Source organism: Sceloporus undulatus, chromosome 7 (assembly GCF_019175285.1).
Source record: "Sceloporus undulatus isolate JIND9_A2432 ecotype Alabama chromosome 7, SceUnd_v1.1, whole genome shotgun sequence".
Lineage (NCBI taxonomy): Eukaryota > Metazoa > Chordata > Lepidosauria > Squamata > Phrynosomatidae > Sceloporus > Sceloporus undulatus.
The window spans coordinates 8,567,251-8,595,153 of NC_056528.1; the positions used below are offsets into that span (position 1 = coordinate 8,567,251).

At 45.7% G+C, this 27,903-nt stretch overlaps 2 protein-coding genes across 6 annotated transcripts in view; both read left to right on the top strand.

Moving 5' to 3' along the window:
* PPCS (phosphopantothenoylcysteine synthetase) overlaps positions 1-14,827 on the top strand; it is a 28,785-nt gene extending 13,958 nt beyond the window's left edge. Inside the window, exons 7-24 of the mRNA XM_042478630.1 lie at positions 1,087-1,222; positions 3,953-4,053; positions 4,735-4,818; positions 5,839-5,921; positions 6,317-6,509; positions 7,379-7,474; positions 7,587-7,712; positions 8,157-8,294; positions 8,555-8,728; positions 9,358-9,567; positions 10,221-10,378; positions 10,770-10,935; positions 11,154-11,275; positions 11,577-11,718; positions 12,199-12,335; positions 12,976-13,090; positions 13,661-13,728; positions 14,397-14,827. Of these exons, the coding sequence (XP_042334564.1) occupies positions 1,087-1,222; positions 3,953-4,053; positions 4,735-4,818; positions 5,839-5,921; positions 6,317-6,509; positions 7,379-7,474; positions 7,587-7,712; positions 8,157-8,294; positions 8,555-8,728; positions 9,358-9,567; positions 10,221-10,378; positions 10,770-10,935; positions 11,154-11,275; positions 11,577-11,718; positions 12,199-12,335; positions 12,976-13,090; positions 13,661-13,728; positions 14,397-14,595 (2,448 nt within the window). The 3' untranslated portion in view covers positions 14,596-14,827. The remainder of the gene's footprint in view (positions 1-1,086; positions 1,223-3,952; positions 4,054-4,734; positions 4,819-5,838; positions 5,922-6,316; positions 6,510-7,378; positions 7,475-7,586; positions 7,713-8,156; positions 8,295-8,554; positions 8,729-9,357; positions 9,568-10,220; positions 10,379-10,769; positions 10,936-11,153; positions 11,276-11,576; positions 11,719-12,198; positions 12,336-12,975; positions 13,091-13,660; positions 13,729-14,396) is intronic.
* LOC121936248 (coiled-coil domain-containing protein 30-like) lies at positions 14,594-27,422 on the top strand. Of its 5 annotated transcripts, none has more exons than XM_042478260.1 (12): positions 14,594-14,675; positions 16,565-16,622; positions 17,045-17,163; positions 17,641-17,862; positions 18,465-18,622; positions 19,026-19,191; positions 19,902-20,023; positions 20,638-20,779; positions 24,622-24,737; positions 25,079-25,193; positions 26,025-26,092; positions 27,035-27,422. In XM_042478260.1, the coding sequence occupies exons 2-12, from the start codon at positions 16,577-16,579 to the stop codon at positions 27,228-27,230; spliced, it is 1,470 nt and encodes a 489-aa protein (XP_042334194.1). In that variant the 5' UTR covers positions 14,594-14,675; positions 16,565-16,576; the 3' UTR covers positions 27,231-27,422. The 5 variants fall into 5 exon arrangements, with proteins under 5 accessions (XP_042334194.1, XP_042334191.1, XP_042334192.1 ...); XM_042478257.1 differs by lacking the exon at positions 14,594-14,675 and adding an exon at positions 14,979-16,477; XM_042478258.1 differs by lacking the exon at positions 14,594-14,675 and adding an exon at positions 14,979-15,918.
* The last annotated feature ends 481 nt before the right edge of the window (positions 27,423-27,903 follow it).

Sequence of the window (27,903 nt, forward strand, 5' to 3'; positions counted from 1 at the left end):
TTAGGAGGAAGCTCCTGACAGTAAGGGCTGTTCAACAGTGGAACAAACTCCCTCGGAGTGTAGTGGAGTCCCCTTCATTGAAGGTCTTTAAACAGAGGCTGGATGGCCATCTGTCAGGGATGCTTTGATTGTGATTTCCTGCATGGCAGAATGGGGTTGGACTGGATGGCCCTTGCAGTCTCTTCCAACTCTACGATTCTCTATGATTCTTAGAAGAAAGAGGTGTATGTTGGGCACATCTAGTATAATGTGGCAATTGGACAGAGGGTGGACTGGAATTTTAAATACTGTTTTTTGGTTTGTTCCTTTGTTTTTTAAAAAGAAAAGTATCATTATCCCTCAAGAAATAGTAGCCACAGATTACAAACCAACATAAGTAATAACCAAAGAAAGAGAGGCAAAAAACCTAGTTGTTTGAAGTTGAAGGCTTTCATGGCCGGCATCCATAGTTTTTTGTGGGGTTTTCGGGCTGTGTGGCCATGTAGAAGAGTTTATTCCTGATGTTTTGCCGGCATATGTGGCTGGCATCTTCTCACAAAAAACTATAGTTATTTGTTTCCCTGCTGCCTTTCAAAACTGTGGTTGCAATATAACACAGTAGAGTCCATTATCAAATAAATGAACTTAAAAACTTAAAAAGTTTTGGGATAAGACAATTTACAAAGTAGATTGAATAAAACACAGTGTCACTGATGGAAAACAGCTCCAGGCAAAGTAGGTGGTTCTGCCAATGAAAGAGCTGGTTGAGAAGCAATGTAATTTTCAAGGCTGATTCTCACTGTGTAGATCTGAGTCCAGTGGCGCTTCCCCACAGTTAAAGACTTGAAAAGCTGAAAATTTTATTTCTGTTTATCAGAATATTACCATGTTCTCATTCCATCTTGGGGTGCAAAACTGGTCATCTTGGGAGAAAGGCGGTATATAAATTCAATAAATCAACCTTGGCAGGAAAACTTGATGATTAACATTGAGTCAAAAGCACATAACAAGACAGATTTCGTTGTCCATCCCTCCCTGGACCGAGTTTCTAAATAGTAATGCAGAGAGGATTCCCCTTCAGCTCTTGAAGTGTGGTTTGTCTTTCAGTCTCACACTGAAGCCTTGGCGAAAGAAGCTGAGCAAGACCTGGATGAAGCTGCACAGAGGCTGCAAGGGGCTCATGGCGAGATCCAGAGAGTGACGGAGGAACTAGATGCACAGAAGGAGGAGGAGAGTCAACTGGGTGAGTTCAGCTCCATTGCTCTGGTTTATCTTTGGCTGGATTCTTGTCTTTTGCTCCAGGACACAACCATGGATGTTAACCAGGCACATGCCGGCATGCCAATTAAGCCTCTAGGGCTGCTGTCGCACTGCAGAATTAATGCAGTTCGACACCTCTTCAACTGCCATGGCTCTATCCTGTGGAATCCTCGAATTTGTAGCTTATTTCAGCACCAGAGCTCTCTGACTGAAAAGGTAAAACATCTCACAAAACTATTCCATAACATTGAGCCATAGCAGTTAAAGCAGTGTCAAACTGTGTTAATTCTGCAATGTAGATGAAACCTAAGAGAGGTTGGGAATCATGTACCTTGAGTCCCCCTTGTGGGCACCCAGGCTGTTTTTGCATTCTGTGGGCATTCTTCGAGAACCCTGATGTCTCCGCTGGTTTTTAATTTCCTTCAAGAAGGAGGAGAATTGCCACTTCTGGTAGCCTCAAGGAATGGCAATGCTATTTTAAGGCAAAATCGGATGGTCATATTTTGGAAGGGCTGTAGCTGTGTCTACTTACACAACAGGTTTGGACTAGATGGACCACTTGCTAAGTGCTTCGCTGCCATTTTTTCCGGACCGAAAGTGGCTTCCAAGTGATTAAGGAGGCTAAGTAATGTTTCAAACTCGGTTGACTCTTGTATTTGCTGTGAAAATTTTGAGCAGGGGAAGGCAACCTTTTTGAGCCGGGGGCGGGTTGCTGTCCCTCAGACAACTGGGGGGCCGAAGCCAAAAAATAAATAATTAAATAAAAATTTTAAAATTTGAATAAATAAATAAACCAGGACAAATGTAGGACAATATTTTCAAATAGTGGACACTTTTTTTAAAAAAGAGGACACATAAAAAATTTGCTGATTTTTTAAAAAAATGTTAATATAAATGCATGTTTGTGAGGCGTCTATAGACAATTCTCCCCCTTGCCCCTGCATGCAAGAGGCCAAAGGCCCCCGGCGGCAGGACTGGGGTGGGGCCGGTCCCAATGCCTCGCCGGGCCGCAGGTTGCCTACCCCTGATTTTGAGTCTGCTATTTGGTAAAAAAAGAAAACTGTTTTTGAGAGGAATGCAGTTTCAAAATTCCAAGCCATACCAAAAGTGTTGGTAAAACACTTTTGCGAGAAGGGTTTGAATTCTTTTGAAGTTTATCTCATTTATGGTTTTTTTAGTGTCCAGTCATTGCAATATGATTCATGCTGCCCACTCCATTTCACCTCTGACAGTTGCATTTTGCATGGGTCAGGGTTTTTATGTTTTGGAAGGATCTTGTATCCTGAAAGGGAAGACATCAGTGGTTTTAATATGCTTCAAAAATCACTTATTAACTGGATGGAATTTGTTGGCACAGAGATGGGGTGGCAGCCTCTTGTTTCCATGGTTTTCAAAGAAGTTCAGACAAATCCATCCACAAGAGAAAGACAGTCACTGAAAGGCACGAAGGCTGGCTTGTTCTTTTCAGGACGCCAGGAGAATTTCGGTGGCTCATGAGCAGCAGGAGAGAGCTCTTGCCCTGACTATGGACTTCTCTTTGGGCGTCCATTCTGGGGCTGATCCAGCCAGGCTCCTCTTTTCTTCTTATTTCTAGGGGTTTCTTTCTGGAGCCTTTGGCGGTTGACCCCTTTTCATCTGGGCGGATAATGTTGCAAAGCCACCAGAGAGCATCCAGCTATTGTAAGTTTCAGAGTGGTTGCTCCACTTGGCATCAACCAGCCTCCTCTCCTGTTTTGATCAATATATGTATGTATATATATTCACACACACATACACTTAGGGAAGCTTTTTCATCAGGGAGCACGTTCCCAACAATGTGCTTCTGCCTCCAGACAAAACTGCCACCGCTTTCTTCCTCTGAGTGACCCTTTGGTGCACTGAGCCAGGGAGAAATTGTATTGTGACTTACAAGTCATGCATCTGGCACCTTTCTGTGGAGCACTGGCCTTTGCAGCACAATGCTTTGAGGGTCTACTCTGAAATGAGTTCCATTGAGTTCATTAGGGCTGACTCTCAGGTAAGTGCGCACAGGTTCCTAACTATAGTGTTTTAAGTGTCTCCTATTTTTAAGGGTAGTTTTTGAGATTTTGTATCTTGGTTAGTTTGACTTCAGGATTATTTGACACGTCTTGCAGTTATTAATAATGTGTTGAATCTTTTGTAACAGATTGCTTCTTTTATGTGTAAGAGTATGTCTAAGCTTCTATATGCAGAGCTTTAAAAAGTTATATTTTTGGATTACAACTCCCAGAAGCCTCCAGTGACCATGGTGGCTGGGAATGCTGGAAAGAGTAGTTGAAAAGGAACATATGAAAGCCTGAGGGCTATGTGTTGTCCAATTCAATGGTTCTGCCAGCCATTCCACTTTTCCATTTTTCTGTCTCCCTCTTAAAAAAGGGAACCCACCAAAGAGCATTAAATTGTACTGAGAATGCTCCCAAATCTTAATGATGCCCTGAGCATGCTGATATCTTCCTTTTGTTTCTCCTTCAGCCTTTTGAAAAGCTAGCAGTTCTGTCAGCTTTCATTTGTTGAGTTTGTAGCTAATGAGAGCAGTGCATCTTTACCTGGATGTACTGGAAAAACAAAGTGTTATGTTGTCAAATGACAACACTTTGCACCATGTTGGGGCCACTGAGAAACCCCATCTTCTAAGAAGCTCCCAAGAAATGATGACTCTCTGGATGTCCTTTGGTCTTGATGTCTCCTTTAGAAATTCCTGCCCACAGTCTCCAGCTAGACCAAGACATCTCTGCAATACGCAACAGAATCCAATTGCTCAACATGTCTTTCTTACCTGGCTACCTGGACCGGGTAAGTCTGGGTTTTACAAAGCCTGGGAAACCTTCTGATGAGGTCTGGACATACTCTGATTTTGGCTTTGGAACCAGCATTGTTGTGATGGATGAATTCTGTTGCTCATCACTGGAAGCAACAGGGAAGTCACAAGTCACTTGAAGTAGCCTTGTCCTCATACTTTGGCATTATTGTTTTTTTAAAAGTAAGATAGAGTTAATTCTGATCCAAAAATAAGCAACCATGCATATTTGCAAAAGCTGTGATTCACTGATAATGGAATGTTAATATGGATGCATCACATCCGAAACCACCTACCAGCATTTAATTCTTGTTCCTGATGAAATTTAGCCACATCTTGGAAACCAAGCAGGGTCAGCCCTGTTTAGTGCTTGGATGGGGGACTTTGTACCAGAGACTCAGAGTCAGGAACTGGCAAAAACATCTCTGAGGATTCCTTGCCTAAGAACACCTTGTGAAATTCACAGGATCGCCATAGATGCTTCTGGAGACTATTTCATTCCCCCATTATGAGCTGTTTTAAAGTAGCCCTTTTTTGGAAAACTCAGGTGGCATTGGAAACTAAAAATAAACAATGGATTTTACTGTATTGGTGTTTGCACTTTCCGCACCCTGCCTTAGTTGATGGAGGTCTTAACTTGGATCTCTCTCTCTCTCTCTCTCTCTTGGCTCTTTAAGGCTGAAAAGCTTGACAATGAGATTCCTGAGGTGACTGAGGAGGGGCCAAGATGCTTACTTGCTGAAACGGTTGAAGCTGAAGAGGTACTGTAGATTTTTTAAAAACTGTTTGATTTATGGGTTATATTCTGGTTTCTCCAGGGGTGACACAGAGTCCTTCCTTTCATCCTCATATGTCGGTGGGTGAAGCTGAGACAGATTCACTGGCTCAGAATCACCAACTCAGTTCAACCACTCCGTAGTTGAGTAAGAAATTTCAACGGTGTCTAGCACTCCATGTTGGCAGTGTGACCCCTTTCTTCCACGAAGGGGGAAGATGAAATGGGACAATACCTTCAGCATGTCCTTTGTCAACAGTGAGTTCTCACCATCCTCTGGAAGCAATAAATAGTGCGGCTTTCATTTTCTTGGCTTCTTCACCTGAAAGCAGTCTCATAACCCCACCATTTGTAGACTGTTTGCTTGACATTTTCCTGTTATGGTAGGATTGGTGAACCTTCCTCCCTTCAGATGTTTTCACCTTCCCTCTCATCAGCCTCTCCTTGCACAGTCAGTAGGAAGGGACTGTGGGAACTCAAGTCAGCTCAGTTCAGTTGTACTGCAAAAATTAAAACTTTGGCCAACACTCAATGATGTACTTCCCTATCTTGCTTCCCGATAGGAAAGTGATGCTTCAACAGCACTAAAGAGCAATATATAGCTCATATTTTGCCTGCAGAAGGACTCAGGTTCATCATGGTTGTGTGCCTTCAAGCCATTTCTGACGTATGGTGGCCCTATGGCAACTTGTGACAGGGTTGTTGTTGTTGTTGTTGTTGTTTTGGCAATTTTTGTTCAGAGGGGGTTTGTCATTGCCTTCCTCTGGGACAGAGATAGTGGGGTTGGCCCATGGGTTTCTAGGGTCGAGTGAAGATTCAAACCCTAGTCTCCAGTCATAATCTAATGCTCAGAAGATTCAGCCCCTGGTATTTCCAGGTTGGGCTAGGAAGTACCCTGACCTGAATATCTGCAGAGTTGACCCAAATTATGTATGCAATAATGAGCCAGGTGGTTCCTCCAGGTATAAGGCAGCTTCCAGAGCTCCCAAATGCCTTTTCATTGCAGGGCGAAAAAGGAATGTTGGAGGCCAGAGAGGTTTTGGACGAAGCTGTCTCAAATCTTGAAAATACCCAGACCCTTCATAAAAGGTGAATGGCCTAAACCTAAAGCTTATGAAACTAAGCAAATGTACTAAAAAGCAGGCAATTCCCCCCTCCTCTTCTTAAATAGCACAAATGTTCCTTTTCCTTTAATGCACTCTTCCATTTTAAGCCAAAGCCCAGGATCTGAAGTGACACGACATCACTTCCAGCTTGTGAGGGATCATGGGGGGCAAATGGCGTCCATTCCCTTTGTAGTTACCCAGTCCTTTTCTAATCTCTGGGAAGAAAATTGGTGGAGAGTCACCCAGTGAGCATCACAGTTGAGCTGGAATTTGAATGTGGGCCCTCAGGCCAGTACAGGCCCTTAAGCTGATAGCCCCATGTCCAAATGCTGACCGTTTCTGGAACCTTCCACTCAGTCCTGTTCTCCTTGCATGCAGATGCCGACAAGTGATTGAAGGCATTGAATGTCAAAACTCACAGCTCTTGCACAAGCTGCAGAAGCTGGAGAGGGAACACGAAGACCTAGTAGAGCGGAACGAAGAGCTGGAGTCGCTCCTGGGAGAGACGCAGAACCAAACCAGAGATGAGCGGGAGCTCTTTGAGTGCGAGGTGGATGGGCTGCAGAGGAAGGTAACCAGGGACGGCCAGGCGGCTGCCATCTTTTTCACCTCTTCCTTCCTACCTCTTTCAGTGTCCTATTTCCCTCCTCCTGATCTTGCAGTCAGTAAGACCTGTTGAAATTCATTCACATCATTGCAAGTGGAACTGAATTTGACCTGTGAGGACACTTTGCTTGGTGTTTTGGTACCAGGCTTTTATGCATGGTCAGGTGAACGCGTCAGCAGTCAGTCCATGAACTGGAGAAAATCTTTGCAGGGATGGAAGATAGTTTCTATGGTTTGAGCTGTTGAGTTAAAAAGCTGTTCAGAGCAGAGATGGAGAATGTCAGGCTGTAGGGTTCAAACTGGCCCTCCTATGGTTTCCATAATACAGCTTTCTGGGCTTCCATGCTTTCCCCCATAATTTGGTGGCTTCCCAGCTTTTGTACGCTTTTTCTGCCTCCAGTTTGAAAAGATTGCAGTGCCTTTCCTGAGATTTTATTTTTGAGGCTTAGTTACTTGTGATAAGAGTCTAAAGCTGATACATGCTCAAACTGCATTATTTTTTTTTTAAATGTGAGGATAGGTGTTGGCTTCAGGGACTGGTGGAGAGCTTCATGGATCTCAAAAGCAGGTTTCAGGAATTGTGTGATCCTGCAATGTCCCATCTTTGCTCTAACCTCTAAGATACTGGAATAATTGTACAAATGGAACTAGTGATAATCTGGGCCAAATAAAGTTTAAGAGAGTCTTTGTTGACTTTGCTGCAACAGACTAAAATGCCCCTTCCTTCCTTCCTTCCTTCCTTCCTTCCTTCCTTCCTTCCTTCCTTTCTTTTAACAAGAGGATCCACAGAAACTCAATCTCATTCTCTCTCTCTTTCTCATTGGTTTGTTCAAGATCTCACATTTAGAGGCAGAGTTATGTCAAGCACAGAAGGTTAAATCAGACGGAGCTATTCAAGACACAACAAAAGAAGTGGCCAGTTGCCAAGAGGTAAGAAGCAATGGGGAAGGGGTGCTGGGTGTCAACTGTGGGGGTCCTCTTCTTCCCACCCCTGTCCCCTGCCCTTTACGCTGTTGAAGGGTTATGATTTCATTGGTTGTAGATGCCGAAAACTCACCAGGAGAAAGTTGAAGTGCTAGAAAGTAAACTTTTGGAGGAGAGGGAATGGAGGAAGCAGCTGGCGTGTGACCTCGAAGTGACACAGAAAGCTCTGAAAGATGAGCAGAAGGTGCGCTGTTCCAAAATGGTTTGTTTGTCATGCCACAACGTATCGCTCCTATTACCCACAAGCCAAAGGCACTATACACGGCACTCCTGTTCTCCCTTCACAACAGACTTGGCAGGTAGGCCAGGGTGAAAGAGAATTACCCAGAGAAATGAGCTGCTGTCAAGAATATCTTACATATGCTTTTCACAATTAAGCACCACTGTGTTCAATAAGTTCTCTACAGAACTTGGAAACATGTTCCAATTTTGGACTATAACTCCCAGAATCCCCTAGCCAGCATGTCTACAGGGGAACCTGTGGTCTAAACCAGGAGCTTTTCCTAAGGTCTTCTAGCTCCATGCCCTGGTAAGTGTCTGTGTACAGGGCTGAAGTGTAAGTTTTCTTTCCAGGTAAAGGCTCTTTAGTGGGCTTCCTGCTCAATAACTTGCATGGTTCTTTTTCCAGGAGCTGCACAATTCTAAATCAGAACTTCTGCAGCTTTACAGTGAGATCCAGGTGCTCCGTGGAGCTGCAGAGGAGAGGGATTTTCTGCACATGACCCATGAGAAGCTGCAGCAAGAGAACTCACTGCTTCAAACAAAGGTGAGTCCTCCAGGAAATGTAGCATTGCAAATACATGCTGGCATGCCAGTCTTGTTTGAGTCTGGAAGGTAGAGAAGTTAAGGGGTGAGGGATTACCAAAAACGTGGCCAGGTCAGTTTTGTTGACCTGTAAGATGTCTGTTGGTTTTGTTGCAATAGGCTAAAACAGCTCTGCCCTAGGAAAACTCAGCCCCAGAGGCTCTTGGGGTGCCTTCTGTGGCCATTCTAGTTGCTCTTCTCTTGTCCTGTCCCCTCATGCAGGGTGCACCAGAAGAGAAACTCCTTCACCAGCAAGAGGAGCTCCACCAGCTCCGGCACGACCTCCGGCGCGTCCAGAATTTGTGCAGCTCTGCTGAGAAGGAACTACGCTACGAAAGGGACAAGAACCTGGAGCTGCAGAAGCACAACATTTTACTCCAGCAGGAAAACATCAAGGTAGGGACTACCCTTGCAGTTTCAGGGAAGCCTAGCAAAAGCTCAGGCACAGTCAGGAGAGACAGGGATATATGACCACTTCCAAAAAGATGGTTCTGTCTTGGAATTATTTATATTAGGGGCAGGCAAAGGGAATAATGTCAGCAGTGCAGCTGTTGGTCACTGAGATGAGCCACTTTAACTTGGTTTCAGGATACCTTTTGGGTGGGATGAGGCCAGGAGTTCTCTCAACCTGAGGTTTACTCCGACAATACATAGCCAGGCCTCTCTAGGACAGCCCCATGGCTCAAGCATTATGGCATTGTTTGAGCATGTCTGATCATCACTCAGATTGGCCAACTCTGGTCCTGCCAGCTGGCCAGTCACAGTTCATGTTGAGCATAATCCTTGAGGGCACCCGTCAACCAACGAAAGATGATCATCCAACATTGTTTGCTTTTAAACTTTTGTAAATATATATATAGATATATATCCACACATTTTTAGCTCTACCCTGTTCTTCGTTACTTGTAAGCTGCCTTTGATCCTATACAGGGAGAAAGGGGGGCTGCTAATAAAGTAGATACATTACTTGCAACTCTCTCCTTCCGAGCCCTGCTAAAACTGACCTGCCTTCCTTTTCTCTTCAGACCAAAGCTGAGCTCAAGCAGGTGCAGCAGAAGCTTTCCGATTCCTCCAAGGCCTGTTCGTCTCTCACCTCACAGTGGGAGGTCAGTCATCAGAAGGTCAAAGAGCTGGAGCTGGAGCTGTTGAGGCAGTCCCAAGCAGCAAAGCAGCAGACTGGCCTGCAAGAGAAGCTTGCCCAGGAGAAAGCCCGGGTGGCTAAAGCTGAGAAGAAGGTTAGGGGCTATGTTTGGTTCAAAAATCTGGACAAATAATTCCAAGGAAGGTTTCATGTTGGCAGTGAAAATGATAGGGACAGGAAAACATGTACACTTACACTTGTAGCTCAGAGCAGATCCATGTATGGACAAAGCTGGGGCCTCCTTTGAAATGTTTCTCAGCCCCAGTCCTGTAAGGTCATGACTGGTGAAGATCCACAGGAATGGATTTAAATTTTGTGCACTCACTTCTGCCAGAATGGATTCCTTCATGGTTTAGCATGCAGATCTTGTAGGATTGTGAATTGTAGCTTGTGGTGGTGGTTTATGCATTAAAATATCTGTATGCTTTTTCAACGCAAGAATAAGGCAGCCAGCCATGTTGTTAGCAGAGAGGTTATGTATCTGTTTCCGGATTTTTGTAGGCTTCGATAAATAGCCATATTTTTCCTTAGTACCAAAATGGAGCCTTTGTTGGTGTCCATCTGGCCTCCAATGGGAGAATGTTCCAAAATCAGGATGCCACCCCCAAGAAGACAACCCTGTTCTTATGTCCTCCAAAAGTATATGGTTCTCACTGTGGAAAACAAAGGAAGGCCTCTCCAGCAGATCTCAGTTCTTGGACAAGCGTATATAAACAGGTGATACCTTAATTTTTTTCCATTTACCAGATTGTGGAGCTGCAGCAGAAGCTGAAGGAATCTCACCATCAGCTGCGACTCTGTGAGACCCACATCTTGGGGAGGAAACGATTGGAAGAGGAGGTGAAGGAGTTCCGGGAAAAGGAAACGAATGCTCAGCGGCAGCTTCAAGAGGAGCAACGGAAAAGGTAGCACCCAGTCTCAGTGCCGGGAAACATGTTCACTCTAGGCATTTTCTAGGTTCTCCAGTATCATTCTATGGCATGCTTCCTTCAGAAGTTGACCATAGAGTTGTGCTGGAGGACCTAGAAATGCCTAGAGAGGTGTTCTCCCTAGGAATCCTTAGGTCTTTCAGTTTGAGTCTGTGGTCCGTCAGAACCTCTGCCAGAAGCCATTCATTTCCATAGAGTTTGCTATTATCTGTGGTTTCCCGTTTCCACAGTAAATCCAGGAACATGGCCCACACAGATATGGGGGACTTTTCCAATGTCCATTTCCAAGCACAGGAATGTTGGGGTTGGCATCATCTTAACCCTTCCCAGGTTGTTTTTCTTCAATGGGTGTGTTGTTGCCCACCAGGAAGCTCCTGGATCAGCGGACAGAGGAGCTCCAGCAGCAGCTAAGACTCCAACGGGAGAAAGAGGCGCAGCTGGTGAGGACGTGTGCGGAGCTGCAAGTTCAAGGGCAGCAGCAGGAAGCCCGGTTGCGGGTCTTGGAAGAAGAAAAGAAAACTCTCTCGAATGAGGTGAGCTAGGCCACAGTGCCTATGGAGCATAGTCATCGCTCCCATTTTGCAGACAGAGCAGAACTTGGCAAAGGTGAGGGGACTATAGCTCACAGAATCCCCCAGCCAGCATGGGTTGATGATCTGGTTGGCTGGAAGCAGTCAAGAGTATCTAGAACTCAGCTCCAACTGAATGTGCTGAAAAATTGAATGGGAACACCCCATGTTTCTTTCTTTAGCATCTTCGTTGCCAAAAATACAGCCAGAAACTTTCGGAGCAGCTTTTAACGCTGCAACAGGAGAAAGAAACCCTCCATGAAGAGTATGGGCACATCCTGAAACAAGTGGACATCTCTATCAGGTAACTAGGGCACAATTTTGACGTATCACTTCAATTTCTGTGCACCGTGAGTCAGTGAAAAATTGAAAGCAACACTCTGCGTCCTCCAAAGGGTACTGCAGTGGCAAAACCCAAATAAGTTTACCTTAGGGTCACCATCAAACGGAAATGACTTGAAGTCGCACAACGACAAAGCCCCAACAGAGAAGATCTGTAGCTTGAAAGATGTATTCTGTGTGAGCTTGGTGTGTTGATTTGAGCACATGTCTCAGGTGGGACTGAGCTGTTTTTGAAGCTCTCTTCATCTCACCTCTCTTCTCAGGAAACACAATGAGCGGCAGCTGCGGCACAAAGCAAAGCTCCGGCGGGCCAAAGAAACGTTCATCTGCGAAGTGAAACAGCGCAACCTTCGAATCAGGCATCTTGAAGATGAACTCAAGCTATCAAAGAGCCACACAGAAAAGGTGAGAGCCCACAGCAGGGATAAGGAAAGGGCAGCTCTGTGGAAGCCTGGTATTTGAAGCTTGGTGAGGTAATTAAATAAACCAATAAGAAGCAAGAAATATGGACAATATATGTTTGTGTCCCCCAAACCAGCCAGTTCTCCAAAGGTCTGTCAAAACAGATAAGTCTTCACCTGCCACCAAAGATTCCTGTCTGATGCATGAGGGTTAAAACTTCAGTGGGTCTGTTCTTGAGGGAAACACCTGACCCTCCAAATAGCATTGGACTGCAGTACCCAGTGCTGTTGGTCATCCTGGAAAGTGCTGAATAGGAGTTGCAGATCAGGAGGGCTCCACGTTCCTCCCTTCTGCTGGGAGTGTTCCATTCACAGTATAATGGGTTTATGTGGCAGGAATGTTTTGGGTCACCTGGAAGCCTGGAAATGGGATCCTGTCACACAGGGTTTTGTTTATTTTCTGCCTGGCTGTCCTTCTGCACAGGATCATGCGCTGATCCAACAGATGTCTTCTGAGAACGAAAGGCTGTTGCAAGAGAAAAGGAAGCTCTTGCAACAGGCCCATGACCTCCAGGAAGCAGAGCGGAGCAGCAAACAGGTCCTCTGCACAATCCAGAACAGGTAAGATGACAACTTCTTTGAAATGTAGGATCCAACCTACCATTCTGTCACAGACCTTGGAATAGCTGCCTTTTTTTTTGTACCACATTTCCCAGAATGCCCCAGCTGGAATGCGTAATTTTGTACATCCCTTTTATACATCTTAATCAACTAACGGATGACATGATAGAGGTTTATAAAGGATAAAGAAGGAGCTTATCTCTCTGTCTCATTCATAATACTATGACCCAGTGCATCATCCCATGAAGCTGAATGGTGGGGGATTTGGGAGGTGTCAAAGGAATGCCATGGAGCACAGAGTTAAACGGTGAAATTCCTTGTCACAAGATGTAGTGACATCTGTTATCTTGAACATCTGTAAAGGGGACATGAGAACAGCATCCTCCATCTTCTATTTCCCAGCAGCTGATATCCAGAGACTTCCTGGCTTTGATATGTGGGGAGATATACAGCCTTCCTGAGCAGTAGCCATTGAGGGCCCTCACTGCTTTATCCAACTTCTAAATACTCCCTAAATCTCTCTTCAAAGTCCTCTAAGTTGTGGCAGTCATCTTGGGGCAGTGAGTTCCACAGTTGAACCATGCACTTGCACTAGTGCTTCCCAGATGGATCCAGTGTTGAGTTTTCTGCAATTTTCTAGAGTGCAGTTTTTGGATGACGAAAACAAGCAGCTTCAGGAACAGATCTCCCAGCTGACTGCTCAGGTTGGAATCCTGGAACGGACCCTGAGGAATATCCACAACCACAGCTTGGAAGTAAGAAGATGTTGCTTTGTTTTATCTGGGTAGTAGTGTGGTGTGGGCCGGCCTCTGTCCCCACCATCGTATTTTCTTGTTCAAATTTCTGGCAGCTTAAATAATGGATTCATCAAGCACATCTAATATTTACGGACTAACCATGTCATCCCATGCATGTCTACTTAGGAGTAACCCTCAGTCAATTCATCTGGATTTACTCCCACGCCAGTATGCATAGGATCACAGCCTGAGAGGTCTCAAATTTGGTAAGAGGTCAAACCAGCCATTCCCTGGGAGTACATTCTCAAAATCCATTCACTATTCACCCTGGCCATGCAGATGCCTTGTTTTGCCCCAAAAGTGTCTTTGTCACAACAAAACTTAAAAATGAATCTGCAGCCATTTCTAGTTTTCTCTGGGATGCTGATGTGCAGTGGATCTTGGTTTCTGAATCCTCAAAATTGCCCTTTGTTGATCTTGCTTTGATAACTTTGTTTTCCATCTTGGTTAGGGCTGATTTAGGAAGCAAATGTTTTTACAGGTAACTTTCCAATTTGTTTGACTTTGTTTGATTTCCTCTTTCCACAGGAGCTGAAAAGCATTGGCTTCTCTGAGTGCCACCTGCAAAGCAAGATTCTACCCCTTCCTAACATCAGGTACTGTACCAGTTTGCTTTGTCTACAAGTTGGGTAGTGCTTTGAGAAGGCGAGGATTTGCTTGCAGAAACCATGCACTCCCTTCCCTGTAGGAGACAAGCAACAAACATCTCCGGCTTAAACATGGCATTAAAATGGGATACCACAAGTTTTCTGATGGAGCCTCCATACTCAGAGGCACTGTATTGCTGATTATCTGGTTGCTAAAGACCAACCATAGGAGAGAGTTTTTACACTTTGCTGATTGCATTTATTGGCGGCATCCCTGTAGGACAAAGAAATAGGACACAGCTTCCAACATGAAGGGGAATCCAGAGAGGTGAAAGGCTTTGGGTAAAGGTCCATCTTCTTTAGTGCTTGGATAAGGCAGTGCTTCTCAGCCTTTAGCCCTGAAAATATTTTGGACTCTAACTCTCAGAAACTCCAGTTGTCAGGGTTAACCTTGGCATGGTCAGGGATGCTGGGAGGTGTCATTCAAAACCTTCCTTCTTTTCATTTTCTGGATGGCGCTGGGACTGTGTGATTTCCTCGAATTGAACTCTTTTTGTTAGGCTCCACTTTCTTTCCATGGCTGGTAGGGAAGCAAAGGAAAGGCCAGAGATATTTAGGGTGAGACAAGGACACCACGAAACAGAAGACCCATCCAGGACTATCCATTTCTCTTCCAGATTTTCAGTGACAGACCTTTTGGAGTCTAGTGGCCCCCTGAAAGCCATCCAGGCTGGCAAAGCTGAGGACCCCACGGAAAGGACCCCGATGCCTTTCCAGTCTTCAGAAATTGGCTACTTGAACGTGGCCTCCCCAGGGGAGCCGGCAGACTTTCACAAGGGGCAGCCGAGCGAACCCTTCTCCTGCGACGATGTGTAAGAGGACGGACCTGAAGAGGCTTGCAGGACAAACATGGCACAACTGCCCTCCGTGGGGGCATCCCATTGCTCCCAGTTCATGTCAGTATTATTTCTCAGACTCTGTGATGAAGAAGAAACATCAACATCTTTCAAGTACCTAACTCAAAAAATACTGTTTCTGGACACGTATAGGTGTAGTCGTTAGTCTTTATCTTGTACTGGATGTAATAAACGTATATATTTTTGAAATACACCGCAGTTGGAACTGACTTTCTGAACTAAGACAGCTCGGAAGTTCCAGGTTTCCTTTGTGTTTTTCTTCCCTGGGCCCTAAAAGCCTTGAGCCTGAATTTTTTTATACATTGCCGTTAGGACACTGCTGGGTTTATAAAATGGGTTTTTAAAGCATGCATGGAAACCTGAAACCTATTTCGAAGGTGAATTTCAAAAGACTTCCTAGAGAGTTCATCAAGCTGGTCCTATGAACTATGGAGAGGGAAGGACACACTGAATTGGGGCCAGAAACCAATGACTTGCCAGGGCAGATGGCTCTGTAGTGGACCTGATGTAGGTAGTGTCCGGTGGGAAGGAATATAGAACAGAGACGGTGGGAGAAGTTACTAGGGAGACAAGAGAATGCAGCAGAACTGGGGAGTTGAGACATTTCAGTTGGGCAGTTGGAAGGAAGGAGGGATGAACTGAAGGGTTGCTGAGAAATGCAGTTTAATTCTTAACAGAACCCACGTGGCAAGAGCGTGTATTTCAGTTTTTACAGCGTATGTTATTTTGGGCTGTTTTTACAATCAGAGCCATAGGATTTGAGCTCTGCACTCCGATTCAAACTCTGACAGTTGCATTTTGTAGGAATCAAGAGTTCTGCTTTTTGGAAGGATCTTGTATCCTGACAAGTAAGTCATCAGTAGTTTCAATACAATTGAAAACACTTTGGTCCTCTACCATTTGCGGCTTTAAATATGGAAGATGGGATTTACTGGTACAAAGATAGAATGGCAGCCACCAGTTTCCACACTTTTCAAAGGCATTAGATATATTCACAGAAAAGACTGTCAAGTCACGGAAAGGCAGGGTGGGTGGTTTTTGCCCTTGAGGATCCAGGGGAATTTCTGTTGCTCATGAGTAGCAGGAGAGAGCTCTTGCCCTCTTGTCCTGACTGTGGACTTCTCTTTGGGTATCCATTCTAGGAAACAGGATGAGGCCTTGGGGCTGATCCATCTGGGATCATCTTCTTATTTTGAAGGGTTTCCTTCTGGAGCATTTGGCTGTTGCCTCCTTTCTTCCAAGCAGATAGTATCACAAAGCCAGCAAAGAGCATCCAGCTATTGTAAGTTTCAGGGCAGTTGCTCCAGCATGATTCCTTTCCCATTTGCTTTCACTGAGGCATAACTGTGTCAATGCTTAAATACCTGTAGCTTGAACATGGCGTTCCAACAGTGCATCGGAAAAAGTGGATTTCAGTGCCACAAAAGCTCACTCTAAAATAAATCAGTTCATCTTAAAGGTGGCACTTGATTCCTCCTTTTCACACTGAAACAGACTAAAAATGACTTTCTCTTTGAAAACCGTTGTCAACTCTGTTGCTTCAAACCAAGGGCTGCTGAAACAGTTCTGCTAGAACCCTGTTGCCACCTACTATGCATATCAAGAATAGGGATGGGAAAAGTGTCGACTGTGGATTGAATGTGGACTCCAAACCATATTTGTACCCAAATCCCCAAATCATGAAAAATGGCTCACAAATCTTCCAAATTGCTGCAAAGCCATTAAACAAAGTGGCAGTTTGAGTTTTTTCCTGCAAGAAAACTTGAAAACATAGCAGGCTTTTGGCTGAAAAGCAAAACTGGAACTGATGTGTTCCCATCAGACAACTGTTCACCCAAGAGGTAAATCTTTAGAAAAAGCAGTCATCTGCTACTCTCTCTCCCCATCTGCCCCATATAATGACTTCATTGTCTTGATCTTTTTTCCAGTCAGCGTCATCCATGGCAGAAAATATGGAAGAACAGGCAGATGAAGTGGAAAACAGTGGTAAGTTGCATGCCTGCTCATTCCTTTAGCAGCTTGGTACAGTTGGAAGGTACGCAAAGAAGGAACCAGATTTGCTACCTTTGTGAGTCTGTTCAGTTATTCATGGTCAGTCTCCCATCCAAGTACTAATCAGAGCTGAGCTTGCTTAGCTTCCAAGATCAGACAGGGTCTGGCATCTTTGTGGTATTTAGGCTCATTGCCAGGGTTACAACACAGGATGAAAGTAAAACCCCAAAACATGAAGGTGTGCATTTTGTGTACCATAATCAGTAGCAAAATAGCACATTTGGGGTCTTTCCCTTGCAGTAGTGAATCAGTTGTGGGAACCAGTCCTCCAGGGAGGGAATATCCCAAGATGTATGTACCCTTCCAAGAGCAGAGACTCCCTGGATGCTTTGGTTATGGACCTTTATCACCTTTAGAAATCTCGGAGCTACAGAGGGTGAGGGTGCGTAACATTCAGCTGGACCAAGAAATCCTGGCGTTAAGCAACAGAATCCGCTTGCTTGACTTATCTTTGTTACCTGGCTACCAGGAGCAGGTAAGTCTTGATTACTAAAGCTTGGGGAACCAAGGAACTGGGATGATGTTTGTGATGGTGGTGGGGTCACAGCTCCAAGGATTCCTCACCATTGGCTAGGGCTGATGGGAGTGGCAGTCCACAGTTGTCCCTATCCCGGTTCAAATGCAAGGGGGCTATGATGTCGCAAACCCTGGTCTCCAGAGACATAGTCCAACACTCAAGCCTATACATCATGCTGGGTGACGAAGTCACACTCTCTCACCCTCAGAGGAAGGCAAAAAGAAAGGCAACCCCCCCCCCTTGAGCAAACTCTGCAAAGAAAACCCCTTGATAGGTTCACCTTAGAGTCGCCATAAGTTGGAAGCAGCCTGAAAGCAGATAGTAACAGCAACATCATGATGAGGAGGAAGATGTTACATCATGAGGAGGAGGATTTTACTTATAACTCACTCCTTCAAAGCTCTGTTAAAAATGGCCCCTTCTTTTTCTTCTCAGACTGTAGACGAGTTGAGACAGGTGGAGCAGAAGCTCTTGGATACCTCTGAGGCCTGTTCGTCTCTTACCTCGCAATGCGAGCTCAGTGATCAGAAGACGGAGGAGCTGGAGCTGGAACTGGAGCTAGAGCTGCTCAGGCAGTCCCAAGAGATACAAGACCAGAGCGGCCTCCAGGAGAAGCTCGCCCAGGAGAAAGCCAGGCTGGCCGAAGCCGAGGAAAAGGTCAGTGGCCACCTTCAAGTCCTTGCCCAGTACAGTCCTTTCTTGTCAATGCTAAACTTCCATGCCAGATGTCTAAGCGGGGTTCAGGAAGGGAAGAGGCACAAAGGATTACATTGCAAACGTACGTTGGCTAATGGAGTGAGTGCACCAAAGAATTTTAGAAGAAAACCAACGCTTTTTATTATAATTCTTGGAGATATAGTCAAAGGACTAAGCGCTTTAGCAATATCAGACTACATAAACATTAGCATCATTTTGTTTTGGTGTAAATGGTCCTCTTTCTCTTGCTTGTTCCCTGTTGAATCTGTCTCCTGGAAACAAAGCTGTGTTTACTGGCAATAGCATCATTTCCATTTGAAAAATAGTGGGTTGATTTAAACTGACCAGATAAGTTGGAATGAAAAGTCCTTGGCAATGCCAGGAGTTCCCAGGAAATACTTTGGGATGAAGAAAATGTTATGTGGATCTCCAAAATAAAATTGGTTTGTACAGAAACAAAACCTAGGACTTTCAGACAGTTTCATGAATGTTTAAAGCTCTGATTACCTCTCACTAGCCTTGGTTAGTGTCTCTCTAATGTAATATATTGTTCGCTTTCCCAGATTGCAGAGCTGCAGCAAAAGCTGAAGGAATCTCACCACCAGATGCAACTCTGTGAGACCCACATCTTAGAGAGGAAACAATTGGAAGAGGAGGTGAAAGAGCTCCGAGAAAAAGAAACGAAGGCTCAGCGGCAGCTTGAAGAGGAGCAGCAGAAAAGGTAGCACCCAGTCACAGGCTTAAAATAACAGTTAAGGTTTTTTTAAAGTATAATACCAAAGCTAAAAAACAATTAAATGTCAGTTATGTTAAAAAGCCACAGTTACAACCATTTGAAAACACAAATACAAAAACATACTGTATTTGAAAAACAAAAAGAATAGAGTACACCATTTGAAACAGTATTCTGCTGTATGGTTAAAATTAAACCAAAGCCTGTAGTAAAGGATTGATAAAGGCAATGGGTTGTAAGGAGGGACATTGCTTTTAAAAGGCCTTAACAAGTAATGGGAGTGGATTGCTCTTTAAGCGTATCTTTCCAAGCACAAGAATGTGGGTGCTGGCACCTTCTTAACTCTTCCCCAAGTTGTTTTTCTTCTTACGGATGAGATGTTGTCCACCAGAAAATTCCTGGATCAGCGATCGGAAGAACTCCACCAGAAGCTCAGGCTCCAGCAGGAGAAAGAGGTGCAGCTGGTGAAGACATGTGTGGAGCTGCAAGCTCAAGGGCAGCAGCAGGAAGACCGGTTGCGGGTCTTGGAAGAAGAAAAGAAGACCCTTTTGAATGAGGTGAGCAAAGCCACAATGCCTTTGGAATTTAGTCACCGCTTGGGAAAGCTGATGTTTGGAACTACAACCTTCCTAGGTCCCCCAGTCAGCATGGTTGGGAGATTCTGGAAGTTGTAGTCTCCCCATCACCTTTTCCATACCTTCCACAGATGAAAACCAGGACATATGTGGCCCAGCAACAGGGGACTGTGTTCCCGATGTCCAATGCTATTAATAAGGGAGAACACAAAAGCAAGGATAGACTGCAGCAAGAAGGGCAAGAATCTGCCTCCTCTTCTCTTCTCCTTTCGCCCTCTCTGAGTTAATGGAGTGTAAATGAGTTCAGTATTTTGAACTCAAGTTTGCATAAGTTGAGGAGCAAGAGGGAAGATGACAGGAGGAAAGAGAAGAGACGTTTTAAAAGAAGCTGGAAAAAGTAGAGGATTAATCAAGACTGTCATTGGCAGATCAGGACAGTTGAAGGGGATGCTTTTCTGAGCCCTGAGATGAAGAAACAAGACAGAGAGAGAAAATGATATAAGTACAGAAAAATGTTTGGATAACCTTATTTTCCAGTGTCATTCTTTTTCCTGAACCAAGAAAGGCTAAAACCCACAACTGGCCTGTAGTGTTGAAATATCCATACTGCCTTCTCACTTTGGCAAAATTTATTCTGTGTTGGGCTTCTAATCGGCTGGAAAACTGACCCAGAGCCCAAATCTCTCTTCCAGCATCTCCACTGCCAAACACACAGCCAGAAGCTCTTGGAGCAGATCATCACCTTGCAACGGGAGAAGGAGGCCCTCTTCAAGGAGCTTGTGCACATCCTCAAGCGGGTGGACATAGCAGTCAGGTGAAGGCAGGCACAATATTGATTATTCCTCAGGCAACCAGATTGTTGTTGTTGTTTTTTCCTTTTTAAAATCCTTTGCATTACGGGAATTGTGGGGTAGTATTTTCTGAGGCCAGTGAGGCACACCCTCTGGAAAAATGGAACTACAGAGGATTAACTAGGACTGTCCCTGACAAATCAAGACAGCGGTAGTATGTCATAAGGGTTAAGGTCACAATTAGGATAGTGGCAAGTTTTAGCAATAGCATCCACTTCTTGTATTTCCTCAGCCCAGTGAAGTTTTCAGCATTCGTCCCCTCCAAGAATGGGACCAGCCTCTTAACAAACAGACAGTATCACTTCTATGTCTGTGCCACATGGGTCCCTGAAGACCAGCAGGATTTTTGGCTCAGAAGTACTACCGTGGCAAAAATCCATAGATGGTCCTTGAATGGATGGACCAGGTGGTGGGAATGAGGATGGGGATGGTGAGTAGACCATTAATGGTGGTAATGGAGGAGAGGCAGAGACCCCTAGCAGTGATGTGCCACAGCTTAGAAGATCTGTTTTGTACAAGCTTGGCAGGCAGCGCTGTTTCTGAAGACGCCCTTGGCTTGCCCCCCTCTCTTTCTCAGAAAGCACCATGAGCAGAGACTCCAGCACAAGGCAAAGCTCCGGCGGGCAAAGGAGATCTTCATTTCGGAACTGAAACAGCGCGATGTCAGCATCAGGCATCTTGAAAACAAGCTTCGCTTATCGAAGCGCCAATTAGAGAAGGTGAGAGCCCACAGTTGGGGTGAAGAAAGCATGTCCCTCAGGGTCCTCATCCTCCAGGGTCCTGTCCCTTCCTTCCTTCCTTCCTTCCTTCTTTCCTTCCTTCCTTCTTTCCTCCTCCTCCACAGTCCCTTCCTTCTTTCCTCATCCTCCAGGGTCCCTTCCTTGTCCTCCATGATCGCTTCCTTCTTTCCTTCTCCTCCATGGACCCTTCCTTCTTTCCTCATCTGCCAGGCTCCCTTTCTTATCCTCCATGGTCACTTCCTTCTCCTCCATGGTTCCTGCCTTCCTTCCTTATCCTCCAGGGTCCCTTTACTTGTCCTCCCTCATCACTTTCATGCTTTCCCCTTCTACTCCACGCCCTCCGTCTTTCCTCACCTCCAGGTCCCTTCCTTGTTCTCCATGGTGTGCTTCTTCTTTCCATCTCCTACACGGTGCCTTCCTCATCCTCCAGGGTCCCTTCTTTGTCCTGCATGGAGCTGTGCCTTCTTTCCTCTCCTCCATGGTTCCTTCCTTCCTTCCTCATCCCCAGGGTCACTTGCTTGTCCTTCAGTGGTCGCTCCCTTCTTTCCTTCTCCTCCACGGTTCCTTCCTTCCTCATCCCCTCCAGGGTCCTTCCTTGTCTTCCATGGTCGCTTCCTTCTCCTCCCCGGTCCCTCCTTCTTTCCTCATCCACCAGGCTCCCTTTCTCTATCCTCTATGGTCACTTCCTTCTCCTCCATTTGGTTCCTGCCTTCCTTCCTTATCCTCCAGGGTCCCTTACTTGTCCTCCATCATCACTTTCATCTTTTCCTTCTACCACGTTCCCCCTTCTTTCCCATCCTCCAGGGTCCCTTCCTTCCTCCCCATGGTTCCTACTTTCCTTCCTCATCCTCCAGGGTCCCCTTCCTGTCCCCATGGTCCTTCCTTCTTCCTTCTCCTCATGGTTCCTTCCTTCTTCCTCATCCGCCAGGCTCTCTTCTTATCCTCCATGGTCACTTCCCTTCTGCCTCCATGTTCCTGCCTTCCTTCCTTATCCTCCAGGGTCCCTTACTTGTCCTCCATCATGCACTTTCATCTTTCCTTCTACTCACGTTCTCCTCCTCCCCCTCTTTCCTCATCCTCCAGTGGCCCTTCCTCTCCTCCAGGTTCCTACTTTCCTTCCTCATCCTCCAGGGTCCTTTCCTTGTACTCCATGGTCGCTTCCTTCTTTCCTCATCCGCCAGGCTCCCTTCCTTCTCCTCCATGGGTCACTTCCTCCTGTTCCATCTCCTCCATGGTGCCTTCCTTCCTTCTTCATCCTCCAGAGCGCATTGCTTGTCCTTCATGGGCGCTCCTTTCTTTCCTTCTCCTCCATGGTTCCTCCTTCCTTCCTTCTTTACTCTCCTCCTTCCTTATCCTCAGGGTCCCTCCTTGTCCTCCACGGTCCCCTTCCTTCTCCTCCATGGTCCTCCTTACGTCTTTCCTCATCCACCAGGCCCCTTTCTATCCTCCACGGTCACTTCCTTCCCCTCCATGGTTCCTTCTTCTTTCCATCTCCTCCTGGTTCCTGCCTTCCTTCCTCATCCTCCAGGTTGGCTTGCTTGTCCTTCATAGATGGCTCCCTTCTTTCCTTCTCCTCACGGTTTCTTCCTCCTTCCCATCCTCAGGGTCCCTTTCTTGTCTTCCATGGTCGCTCTGTCCTAGGCCCAGTGCTATTTAACATCTTTATCAATGACCTGGATGACGAATTGGGGGCATACTTATCAAATTTGCAGATGACACCAATTAAGAGGAATGGCAATACCCCCAGAGGACAGGATCAAAATTCAAAATGACTTGAATAAACTAGAAAGCTGGGCCAAATCTAACAAAATGAAATTCAACACGGAGAAATGTAAGTTACGCACTTAGGGCGGAAAAATAAAATGAACAGATACGATGTGTGACACCTGGCTGAATGAGATTATACACTGTGAAAGGGATCTAGGAGTCCCAAATAGATCACAGTTGAACATGAGTCAACAGTGCGATGCGGCAGCTAACAAGGCCGATGCAATTAGGCTGCATCAATAAAAGTATAGTGTCTAGATCGGGGATAGGCAATTGCCTACCCCTGGTCTAGATCAAGGGAAGTAATAGTGCCATTCTATTCTGCTTGGTCAGGTCCCACCTGGAATAGTGTCAGTTCTGGGCAAAACATTCAAAAAGGACTTGAGAAACTGAGCCAGGTTCCAAAGGAGGGCAGCTAAAAATGGTGAAGGGTCTGGAAACCATGCCCTATGAGGAGCAATTGAGGGAGTTGAAGATGTTTAGCCTATAGAAAGAGAGTTGATATGATAGCCCTGTTTAACTAGTTGAAGGATGTCATATTGAGGCGGAGGCAAGCTTGTTTTCTGCTGCTCCAGAGACTAGGACCCAGAACAATGGATGCAAGCTCCAGGAAAAGATATTCCACCTCCACCTCATGACGAGACTTCCTGACAGTAAGGGCTGTTCAACGTGGAACAAACTCCCTCGGAGTGTAGTGAGTCCCCTTCATTGAGGTCTTTAAACAGAGGCTGGATGGCCATCTGTCAGGGATCTTTGATTGAGAGTTTCCTGCATGGCAGAATGGGGTGGGCTGGAGGGCCCTTGTGGTCTCCTTCAACTCTAGGATTCTATTATTCCTTCTCTTCCACGTCCCTTCCTTTCTTTCTCATCCTCCAGGGCCCTTCCTTGTCCTCCAGGTTGCTTCCTTCTTTATCTCCTACACAGTTCCTGCCTTTCTTCCTCATCCTCCATGGTTGCTTCCTTCCTCTTTCTCCTCCACAGTCAATCCTTCCTTCCTTATCCTCCAGGGCCCTTCCTTGTCCTCCATGGTCGCTTCCTTCTTTCCTTCCCTCCGTGGTCCCTCCTTCCTTTCTTCATCCTCCAGGTCCCCTTCCTTGTCCTCCATGGTCGCTTCCTTTTTTCTTCTCCACACAGTTCCTGCTTCCTTCTTCATCCTCCACGGTTGCTTCCTTCTTTCCTTCTCCTCCACAGTCCCTTCCTTCCCATCTCCAGGTCCCTTCCTTGTCCTTCATGGTCGCTTCTTCTTCCTTCTCCTCATGGTCCCTCTTTCTTCGTCCTCCTTCCTTCTTCCCATGTCCTCCAAATTGACAAATGACTGACACTATTTTGAAGTGGCGCAAACTAATGGGACACCAATCGTGGAAAAAAAAAACCCACAAGTGATTCCATTGGCAAATGAAATGATCTGCTTATAGTGGGAACAAGGGACCTTTGGAATCAAATAAACAACAGCAGCGAAGTCAATTGGGTATCAGGTTAAACTGCACATAAGAATGAGCCCAAAACACCCGACTCCAATGGAGAGTTTGCATATCAAATCTACCCAACACACAGAGCCAGAATCTGGGAGTGAAAGGCTGAATGAAAGTAAAATAAAATCAGATAGTTTTTACTTTCTGTATAGAGGAGTGTCCTCTGACTTCCTCTCAATGGAGGAAATATTTAGTGAATTTCTCCCAGGATGAGATCCAAGGCCAGCTTCTTTCATATTTCCATCCAGAGCACGTTCTTTCTCCTGTTTGCATCATTGTGTGCAAAACGAAATGGCACAGGAATTTTTATTGTCTGCCGTCCATTCTCAAGGAAAACATGTAACCCTTCAGATGGCATTGGACTACATCTCCCAGCATCCCCCACCACTGGCCATGCTGATGAGGGCTGAATGGGAATGGCAGTCCCATTCCTGCTTCCTGCGCAGGGTGTTTCCGCCATAGTTTTTGGAGTTTACGCAGCAGAAAGGGGATGTTGAATTAGGAAGAATGTTAGAAAGAATGAAGACATTTAGTCCATGGAGTTATTTCTGCCCTGCAAACAACTGTGCGCTGATCCAACAGATGTCCACTGTGAATGGAGAATTGGTGCAGGAGAGAAGCAAACTTCGGGAGCAGCTCCACGACCTGCAAGAGGCCGAGCGGAGCAACAAAGAGCTTCTCGGCACAATCCAGAGCAGGTAACGTAAAAACAAGGCCTACTTGCTGAGGACAGAGAGGTATGTGGTAGGGAGAGGGAGAAACCAGGGCATTTAAAGAACAGCTGAAAAAGTGGCATGAAAGATGTTTAACTGGGACTATCCCAGCCAAATCAGGACAGTTGTGCACTCCGACGTTAAGTAGGCTGATACCTTGGGTCAGTGAGTTCCACAGTTGAACCTTGTGCTTGCATTGGGTCTCCCCAGATGGATCCAGGGTTGAGTGTTCTTCTTTGGCTGACCCTTCTTCCACCGCAACACTCCCTGCTGAGTGGGGCAAATGAGGGCACTGACCCTTTTTTCTCCATTGTGGAATTTCCCAGAGTGCAGTTTTTGGATGAAGAAAACAAGCAGCATCACGAACGGCGCCTCCAGCTGGCTACTCAAGTTGGAGATCTGAAGCGAGCCTTGAGGAAGATCCACAGGCAGGACTTGGATGTGAGAAAGCCCTTTGGTTTTATCTGGGGCAGAACAGGGAGGCCAGGTCCCTACCCATACCATCCCTAGGTGCCCACTATCACTTGCTGTGAGGGATGAGGTCCTCTAGGGTCCAGTAAATGTCTTTGTAGCCCTTCTGGGCTCTGGGGTTTGTTTGTGTCTTCAGCCATTTTCACTACTTGCAGCCCACTTTTCCTTCCAAATGGCTAACAATGTGGCAGGGAGTTCTATGGAGAAGTACACCAATCTAACAATGTGCAGCATTGGGAGATGAATCAGGGCACCTGAAATCGCAGATACTGGGGAGGCTCATCACTGGTAACAGATCAGGGTTGAACATCAGCGCATATTGAAGGCGGAGAAACACAGGCTTGACAATCATTGCTTCGGTTACAGAACCTTGCGCTGGTGGTTGAGTCTCATGTCAGTGGTGTGGCAAAACCATTCCAGGCTTTGGCAGTCTTTGATGGCGCTTTCCAAGGTGCTGAGGCTATTTAGAAAGAGAGTTTGGTTCGTATGAAACCTGGGTTAAAACCCGCATCACTGGCCCACGGACATGGGATCCAAGATGTTGCCACCAGAGCTTGGAAATAGAGACTTTCTTCATCTTTTGATCTAGCCACCATGAGAGATAGAATAGGGCTACTACCTCCAGAGGGGGGGCAACACACATTAATGTATTTATTATCTGGAGAATTGCAGCCCCTGGCAACTCTCCTTTATTTACATACACCGCCAAGTGCATTGCTCAAAGCTTAAGAGTGGTCCTCCAATGAGTTTGAGTTGAGCTCGTAACTTCCCTTTTTAAAAAACAGTCTTTTCTTCTTCCAGGAGATGAAAAGCATTGGCTTCGCCGAGTGCCAGCTGCAAAACAAGATTTTACCCCTTTCCAATGCAAGGTACTATATCAATGTGCTCTGTGTATGTGCTGAGGAGTGTTGTGAGGGAGCCAGGATCTGCATGCAGAAACAATGCACTCCCTTCCCTGTAACCAGACAAGCAATAACAGTCCTAGGCTTAAACATAGCTTTAAAATGGGATTCCACAGGTCTTCTGAGGGTAAACGGAGCATCCATATTCAAAGGCACTATGAATCTGGTAACTGGAGTTCAACCATAGGAGACAGCTTCTCCCTTCAAGCCTCCCTTTATGGCTTAACTTTATGAGTTTACCTACCTTTTTGGGTTTACTGGTTATCCTGGTTACCAAAGAGCAAGCGTAGGAGACGGCTTTCCTTTCACCTTTTTCTGGCCGCATTTACTGGAGGCAGCTCTTTTGCAATGACATTGGAATAAGTTCTTGGGGGAGAAACAGGTGGGTGCAGGTGAGCCAAAGGCAAAAGGGGAAGGCAACATACACTGGTAGATTTCAGCTTCAAAGTCTTACTGCAAGGAACAAAGTGCATCTGCACTGCAGTCTCATTCCAGCGTAGGGTGGCCAAGCAAAGCGGAGATGTTTAGTGTGAGACAAGGACCCAAGTCTGCACTGCAGAAATAATGCCTTTCGACACCACTTTAACTGCTATGTATGGCTCAATGCTGTGGAATTCTGGAGCTGTCGTTTTGTGAAATGTTTAGCCGCCTCTTGTCAGGGAGCTCTGGTGCCACAACAAACTGCAAATACTGTACTTGAATTCCACAGCATTGAACCATAGCAGTTAAAGTGGTGTTAAAATGTGTCATTTCTGCAGTGTCTCACCCTAGACATCTCCGCTTTGCAAATCCCCAGATTCCATAGCAGGGAGCCATGGTCATTAAAGGGGTGTCAAACTGGGTTATTTCTGCAGTGCAGACGCAGCCAAGATCACCGTAAAAACAGAGAGCTTACCGTTTCTCTTCCAGCTTTTCGCTGGCGGACCTTTCGGAGTCTCGCAGCTCCCTGAAAGCCATCCAGGGGGACAGCGCAGGAAAGGCCCAGCTCTCCTCCATGCTTTTCCCATCTTCAGAGATCAGCTACTTGAACATGGCCTCCTCTGCAGGGGATCCGGTTGATCACAAGGGTCAATTGAGAGAGATCTTCCTCTCTGGTCACTCGTAAGGAGGCGAAAGCGAAGAGCAAAGCCATTGCTCCAAGGTCCTGTTAGCCCTGTTTCTCAGACTCTGCAATGAGAAAACACACCAGTATCTTCCAAATGCCTTACTGAAAAGAGTATTGTTTTTGGACATGTGTAGTTGTAGCGGTTAGTCTTTTTAACTTGTATTGGGATTAATAAAGATACACAGAAATACACTGCAGTGGCTATTGACTTTGTGAAGGTCCAAGCGCCATTTGTGTTTTCCTCCTTCCAAGCCCTTGGAGGGACACAAATTCCATTTTAGAAAATGCTTTCATATCTGAGGGGGGGAGAAATCATATTTCCTCAAAAGGACTTTTTAAAACATTTCCTAAGCAGTGTCTGTCAAAGGAGAAGCTTGCAAAGCAACTCTGGAGGGACCCAAAATGTATTCCTTTTAGAAAATAAAATGTATTCTCTAAAAGGAATACATTGTGGGTCCCTCCAGAGTTGCATTAATTTTCTTATCAAAACGTTTTTAAAACGTTTCCTGAGCAGCGGTTGTTGAAAAAAGTAACTTTCAAAGGCTGGAGAGGGACAGACAATGGATGCCAGCCAAGTTCCTTTTGGAAAATATACTTTTATTTTCATACCTGAGGAAAACATTTTTCCTCAAGGGAACATTTTAAAACATTTTCTAAGCAGTGGTTGTTAAAA